Source organism: Spea bombifrons, chromosome 2, assembly GCF_027358695.1.
Source record: "Spea bombifrons isolate aSpeBom1 chromosome 2, aSpeBom1.2.pri, whole genome shotgun sequence".
Classification (NCBI taxonomy): domain Eukaryota; kingdom Metazoa; phylum Chordata; class Amphibia; order Anura; family Pelobatidae; genus Spea; species Spea bombifrons.
The window spans coordinates 92,642,178-92,650,543 of NC_071088.1; the positions used below are offsets into that span (position 1 = coordinate 92,642,178).

General features: G+C 38.5%; 1 protein-coding gene across 1 annotated transcript; it reads left to right on the forward strand.

The window, feature by feature from the left end:
* The first annotated feature begins 1,375 nt into the window (after window positions 1-1,375).
* On the forward strand, window positions 1,376-7,871 carry NIPA1 (NIPA magnesium transporter 1). The gene is made up of 5 exons (XM_053455195.1): window positions 1,376-1,591; window positions 4,179-4,226; window positions 5,926-6,016; window positions 6,372-6,532; window positions 7,101-7,871. The coding sequence occupies exons 1-5, from the start codon at window positions 1,474-1,476 to the stop codon at window positions 7,610-7,612; spliced, it is 930 nt and encodes a 309-aa protein (XP_053311170.1). The 5' UTR covers window positions 1,376-1,473; the 3' UTR covers window positions 7,613-7,871.
* The last annotated feature ends 495 nt before the right edge of the window (window positions 7,872-8,366 follow it).

Below are 8,366 nucleotides of genomic sequence, written 5' to 3' on the forward strand. Positions count from 1 at the left end.
GGTTGTACGAGTTGTAGGAATGTCGTCGCTCCATGAGTCAACAGTCCGGCAGCATACGTGTGGCGTCTCACTAAATGTGCGAGGATTTTTACTCGGGGGAGGAGAGCTATGGCCTGGCGGGAATTTCCGTCATCCCAACAAACCGGAAGTACGGCTGACTGGCTCAACCGCTACTTAAGGCTCTTGAGTATCGGCGAAGCGGAAGCTGCTGTTTGTAGTGCATGCCAGTTATGGAAGGGACAGTATCCGGGCATGGGGCCGTAGCGTACGTTATATGCTCGCAAATAAAATTTGAATGAAGGGAAACAAGCGACCTTCTTTCTGTGTCAGGGATGTAATAACTAATGCTAATTTTCCCAGATGTACTGTACTTATGGAATCTCATCAATGATCTGATCTTAATGCTGAGGCCTACCACAACTCCACTGCCCACTCCATGAGCGTGGTGGGGGTTACAGTAACCACCATTTTAACTAATATATTCCTTCAGCTTCTCCATAAACACTCCACTGTATGTCATTTTGTGTTTTTAAAGCAAAAAAGTTGTTGCAGTAATCGTTGTAAATTAAAAAAAAATATATAAAGCGTTCAATATTTCACTTCATCCAACACTCAACACCTGATGCTCTGACAATGGAAGAAAGGTCACCCTGGAGCAGCAAAAGCTCTGTTAATTAAAACACCTTCTTTGGGCCTCTTTATTGTGGTCTGTATTTGTGAGAAACAATCAGCATTTCTATATAGCAAAGAAGGGCAATATCTCAATGATTTAACTATTGGCCGCACCCCTTGTCTGTCCCCAATACCCGATACTGCCGCGACAGCCCATTTTCACTGCTTTTTTAAAACTTAAATCCACTTCCTCCTTCACACTTCATTCAGTCACTCGCCAAATCGTTGCCTTCTCCTGTAAAGCATCTCTTGGATTTGTCCTTCCTCCTCAGCCCTCGTCTCTTCTTCCCACTGACCTCTTCAGCATTTTACCCGTTCTGTGCCTATTCTGTGAAGTTCCCTTTGCACAGCACATCGGGAACAGATTTAGACTAGTGCTGGAGACTTTTTTTTTGTCGTCCTACTTGTAAATTCCATGTTTGTTTTGGTGATTTGAGGTGTCTTATTGTAAACTGGGAATCCCTTCAATAATCAAGACCTGTAGTGACTGTAATAATCTTTATTTTTTAATGTAATATTATTATATGGTAACATGCAAGTGGTAAGAAGGAAGTACCATTGAGTGCATGTCTGAGAGTATTTTTGTCACTGTTACATTTTGACAATAAAGTTTATTTAAAAAAAAAACCTAATAGTTCAAAGTCCGAGAGCATTTGTTGGAGCAGGAAGGAGACTGCGGGAAAAGGCAGAGTGTCAGAGAATATTGCGGGAAGGATAGTGACTGGGCTGAGGGAGTGTGGCTGCAACAAGGAGGATGACAAGACTGCAGACAGGAGAGTGACAAGTCACTGAAATTGCAGGATGGATGTGGAAGCAGGGGCACCCATTTTGGGTCTAAGCGTGGCTGTCTTTTCCAGCCTGCTGAATGGGTCCACTTTTGTGTTGCAGAAAAAAGGCATCCTGAGAGCCCGCACTAGAGGTAAAATGGGGACCGGGTGGATCTAGTGAGGATCTCTGAGGATCACAGTGCTTTGTGCATGTGCTAACTTGTGTGATGCAGATGCTGGTGCAGAGGAGCCTGTGCCCTCTGCAGTGGGAACCATTAATTGGCAGCCACACACAAGGTGTTCTGCAGCAGCTTATGTTCTCTATTATACTATAGTTAAACGTGGTATATGTCAGCCATCAGTACATACAAGGTGGGGGCAAACAGGACAGGGTCATTTGGCAACTGCCATTTATCCAGATTGATTCATTGGTGCGATTAAACCACTCATTTTACATTTGATTATAATAGTCATTGGAACTGTATATACTATATGATCATATATATAGTAACTTGTCATTGTACAGTGCGTGGGAATTTGACAGTGTTATATACATAAGTATTATAAATTTGGTGTCATTTTAATCATTTGCAGGATTTTTTTCCATAGTTATCCTAGAGGTCTGTATTCGCATAAACTGCAAGGAGCATCAATGGCTTCTTGTCTCCCAAACCATTTTACTTTTATTTTGCAATGCGGGCCAAAAACCATACCTGTGCTGGAGGTGGCGGGTAAAAGTAGGAAGCCATGCTGTGAAAGACGAGTTTGTTTCCGATGGTAAGTGGTGGAATGAGATTGAAACATATATGGGACGCAACGGATCCACACCAGTACTGATACAACGTCCAAGATCATAAAATAGCGTGAGCAGGACCCTGTGTGTGACGCACTGCTTGCTATGTCTTGTTTACCCATTCTATAAGGTTGTTCTTGTAACAAAATAACCCCAAAAGTAACACCATATTCTTTGTATTGTATGTTTCAATGAGAGCCAATGCTAGCAAATGTTCACTTTTTCAACCCCATTAAATATGTAGCAGATTATACTCTGCTTTTTGCTCTGGGAACATATTTTGTTAAACCAGGTGTGATTTTTGCAATAGCAATGAACAAATTAACAAGCATCACGCAAGCTGCCTCGCCTAGATGAATAACCAATGCACATGGAAGCAGGAAGTTCAAATGTAGCCGTACCTGCCTGTCACATATCTGCGTGGGGGTCACTCAAACCCACGATTTCATTTACTTGGAAGATCTTGTGGTAGATTTTCTTAGAATTTTTTATAGTTTAGTATTGTATATTAGTTTATAGTACAGTATTCTGTAGATACAGAAACTGAGGAACTGCTTCTGTGCTAAAGGAAATCTTCACATTCAGTATCAAAAATAACATCTGGTATTCCAGCTTCCATGGACCTAAATTCTCACAATCATTTATTTTTTCTTTCTATTTTATTTGGTTGCCTTTCTGATACATGCTTCACTCTTTGTGAGAGCGGCGTGATGGGATGTATTGAAAATTAAGCATTGTAGGAACAAAATACACAGTTTTTAAGGCTTGATTCATAGTTTAAATGAAGATGAAAAATTTTATATCTTTTTATAGGAAAATTCATTTTAGGTACGTAGATAGCGAAGTCACAAAAGGACAAACAAGGTATTCCCTGTTTTAAGTCATTGATTTACTGTGTTTGCCTGTACTGCTTCCACTGAAATTATTTTCTAAGTATTTACTGCTTTCTGTAAAGTCGAATTACATTATTGCTCAGCTTTCTGACCTCCAACTTTAAATCACGCCATCTTCGTCTGGTACCCCCTTTTTATTAAATAAGGCTTCCCTCTTGAATGCTATCGTGTCATTTAAAGGTGTCAAATCATGTCCGCCTTCGCTCTTCTTGGAGTGTTGTAAATTTATCCTGGTATGTTTGTTAGTGAGACCACATACTATTTTAGTGGCCCTTATAAATTCTCTTTAAATTGTCTTTCTGAAACCACAGTATTCTAGATGAAGCATCACAGTGATGTATAAAGCAGCATTGGTACACTATATAAAATAATAACTCCAAAATCCCTGATGCAGGTCTTATTTTTAGTACATGAATCACCATTCTTCCAGGATATAGCAGCTGCAACTCATGCTATGCATTAATATTACTTATTGATTTATAGAGTGCCGGCACAATGGATGCCGTGTACATAGAAGCAATGAAAATCATAATTTCTAGAAACAAAGACTGCAAGCAGAATTTTCAAGGGGTAACTTCTGAGTTCTGAGTGAATTTTACAACCTTCTGGCACTGATGTGGGTCTATTGGATGAAATAAGGGAATTTGTCTGGAAGGTTGAACACTTCAGCTTTCTGGTTTCAGTGTGCATAAAGAAGGGCAAACCTCAAAGAGCTTCTCCTACAAGAAGCTCATGCTAGCCCTGCATGGTGCCAACAGGATGCATAAGTCACTTGGCGGATGGTCCAGGCTAGCATCCTGTTCTCTACCATCAGACGTTGACTTACCCTTTTATGTGTGTGGGTATATTATGTTAATGCTGTGGTATAATAGTACTAATGATATCATGCTGTATATCCATATATATTTTATTGTTTTATGAAATCTCTCGGTTTAACACACATTTGTTTTAAAATATAGATTGGAGGTTCTGGTACCAGAGTCAATGATCTGACCTTAATGTATTTTTAAAAATGCTTCAAACTGTTCATGTAAACCTTTGTATGTTTTTCAGGTGCCTCTTACCTTACGGACATAATATGGTGGGCTGGCACTCTCACAAGTAAGTCTTGAAATGTTAGTAAATCTTGCCACAATTAATATAAAGGGCTACATTTGAAAGGGTTGTCAACTTTAAAGAGTAAAATTACATAAGCTACAAATCCCTGACTAATTGCACATAATAGATTTATGGGAATTTAATATTTTAAAGGGACAGGTGAGTGTCCCTGACACTCCCACTACAGATGAATGCATACAACAGTACTCTGTAAGTAATATACATTCTTCCAAAATGATAATAAAATAATAATAAAGCACTTACCTGTCACAGAAGACGCTGCCCTACTGAAGCAGCTGCCTCTTCCCCCATAATATGACATTTCTTTCCTCTGATTGACTAACTTGAAGAAGACAATCAGTGATAGAAATCAATGGCAGCACTGTTCCTGCAGGAGCTGACCAGAGGTGATTTTATCATGTGCAGACAAATGTGTTTGGCGTTAAAGTCCATTTCACTCAGGGGTAGCCAGCAACATTGCTCATGGTGGACATTTACTGGGGTCTGTGGGGGACAACTTAATGATGATCTATGGACCTTCACAAACCTTACCACGGACACTTTGCCTATCCCTGGTTTAAGGTACCGTACCCAGGAAGCATGACTTATTTCTGTGGAGTTGCTGCACTTCAATGTCAGTTTTTCTTCCCGCCAAGTTTTATTTAACTCTCTCAAAGTGGATTTAATGCCAATTCTGTAAATTTTTCATTAAAAGACCAGGCATGTATGCAATATTTCTATGTGACTTTTCCTTAATAATAATAATAATAAATAAAAAAGTGCCACCACCCCACCCTGTATATAGTGTATCTATTTGAAACTATATACAGGGCTTTTAAACACTTTCCCTTTTGTTAATTCTACATTTTGATGTGTCTAGCATGCTAATGGCACAGAGTAATGCATTGGGAGAGTGTGAACAAAATGGGTCCACGAGCAGTCTGTACATGAAAAGGTAACCCACCAGCAATGCAAATGATGGAAATTTCTAAGTGAAGTGCTGCTCGTGATACTAAACGAACAGTAATTATTGATGCAGACAATTTTACTTGTCTGATCCTTGTCATCAGTGGACATTACTTTTCCTTTAGGTGTTGGCTGTTGAAGATACTCTGAGTCGTTTGTATTCTTTTTTAAGATACTGTTAATTCACAGATTGCCATATGGTGCCGATGGCATTCTGTGAGTTGGTAGAATAATTATCCAAGTTGCTCAATGTCATGCAAGTTGCCCAAGATAGCGTGAATAAAGCTATATGGATATTGCTACCACAGACATTATTTGAGGCATTTTTGTGTCTTTTCAGGAATTACCTGCCAACTGTGGATCGTTGGCAATGCTTTGAGGGTCAGTAGTCTCCAGAATTGTGTTGAGGTGTCTGAGATCATGAAATTGACTCTGGAACAGCCTCACTGGACTAAAACTCACACAAAGTTTAGTGAATCCTGAAATAACAGTTTTCAGGGCTTGTGAATACACATCCTTTAGCTTTCAGTTCATCACTCATTTTACACTTCAAAAAGCAAAAGGGAAATTATCAAAAATTAAATGTTTATCATGCAAACCTGGTAGCACAGCTGAATAAATTCCAGGGTCGGTGTAGCTAAGGCTCCTGATTTAATTGCAGATTCTATGCATTTTAAAAATGTAATTGTTGTGAACATGCATTCGAACAATATTAACCGCTTGGCTTTCCTTTTAGTGGCTCTTGGACAGATAGGTAACTTCCTGGCATACACGGCTGCGCCTGCTGTGCTGGTAACACCACTTGGTGCTCTGGGCATTCCTTTTGGGTATGTAATTTTCGAAAGGATATTGAATAGGATTACCACTGTCTGTAGCAAGTTTGCTGTTTGAGAATTTGTAATTTCCTTAAACTTTGGGGGGGGGGTGTTATTTGAATTTCAAATGCATAAGATGTAAACATAAAAGCATATTTTACTTTGTATGAGGAATCATATAAACATTTGAATCAATGCCTACTTAGATGCTAACCTGTTAGGGTAATCGAGTATTTGCAAAAAACAGATCAGTGCTGTTGAAATCACGTTTGTTTCATTAAAAATAGGTAAGAAAGAACTGATTTTAAAAATGTTTGGTATCCCAACTTTGATTATATATATAATCATGTTTTCCATCATTTGGCAGGTCACTTTTAGCTTCTTATGTGTTGAAAGAAAAACTAAACTTTCTAGGCAAATTGGGATGTCTGCTCAGCTGTGTGGGCTCCATAATTCTGGTTATCCATTCCCCAAAATCTGAAAATATAACATCACGGGTTGAACTTGAAGAGAAGATTACCAATCCAGGTAAAGTATCCCTGTAAACGATGAATATATAACACATGATGATAATACATATGCACAGAATTCATAGGAACACAGAATTTGATGGCAGGTAAGAACCATTTGTTCTATCTTCTCTGCCCATGATGACCTCCTGTTCTAACATTTCTCTTTATTTGAAATAAGCTTCTCCTTATACATACATATTATTGCAGAAAATATAATGCAGTTTAGAAATGGGTTGAATCTTGGTTTTCCAATTGTATTTTGGTCTGATCTTCTTGATACTTGAGTAGGCCACTGCAGTTTCTAATATTTGTGGTCCACCATTTTCCCAGTCCACTTTCTGGACATGTCAACAGTAATGATGGAGTTTTTCTTCAATTTATTTTGTACATACATTATGTCATATCTATTAACATGAAGACAACTATCTGTATTTGGGCTTAGATGCCTCAGTGTAGTTTCTTGCAGTGATGTGAGCTTTCATGTTGTTCATTAGCTACCATACTGCAATATACAATAGTTAATAGACAATCTAGTTTCATATAAGTACAAAAATGTCATAACATTACGATATTTTCATTTTCAGTATTCCTGATCTACCTCTGCGTTGTTCTTCTCATGCTGATGTTGCTAATATTCTGGATAGCGCCAGCTCATGGAAACAAAAATATAATGGTTTACATTGGCGTATGCTCCTTATTAGGCACCTTCACAGTGCCCTGCACTAAAGGCATTGGGCTGGTGGCTCAAGATGCCTTCGCTAACAATCCAAGCAGCGCTAGAGCCACTTACCTGTTCCTAAGCCTCTTAGGTGTGTTGGGCTGCAGCGTCCTCATTCAGTTTAGATATATCAACAAAGCACTGGAATCATTTGACTCTTGCATATTTAGTGCTATCTATTATGTGACATTCACAACACTGGTCCTGCTGGCAACAGCCATACTTTTCCAAGAGTGGACCAAAGTGGGAGCAGTAGACATTTTGGCCATTATATGTGGATTTACCACTATATCGACTGGAGTTGTCCTAATCCAAATGTTTAAGGAGTTCAGCATCAGTTTCCGAGAACTGAACAAGACACTGGAGAAGACAGAGTAAATCAGAGTAACGTTTGTCTTTTTTTGTTGTTGTTGTTGAAAGAATTACCCTATTTCTGATTTACTTATTGGGGTATATAATCTGGAATGTTATGAAAGACAAATAAGCAGGCACATAAACATATCTGGAAATTCTTACTTACCATTGAAATCCTGATACTCAAAAAAATAAAATAAAGTATTACCTATTTTAAAGTGCTAAATAGAGACAGCAGGGAGTAATTATGCATGCAGTGCTTATAGATTTATTCATAGCTGGACTTAGGAGTAGATATCAACTCTCAATTAGGACTTTTTACTACTGCTGAAAATGTTAAGTGACAGTTCCCATACGCATACTATTGTAGCACTGTATGCGTGTCTTAGGCCTTGCAGTAATACGCCATTAAGCAAGGTAAGAAGCAGCAGGGGAGAGTCTTGAGTATTGTACACAATGAACTGATTGTTTGAATTGCCAAGAAACACATCTACATAAGTAAAGTAATTTAGTTTACCAAATACTACAGTATTATCTCTGGTGTATCTCAGGTAACACTTGCCATTCATTACACATTAAGTATAATAATCATCATTTATAGCAATCTTATTAAAACCTGCGCTGTTGTAGCAGAAGGGTCTTGCGTAAAGTTTGGAAATTGTAACTGAGAACTTGTTTTGAACAAATATACATGGTTCTTGCACTGTACAGTTACTTGTCATTGGATAACTTATAAAGTGTTAGTACTAATGTTAGTGGGTTATCAGTGGATGTGTGA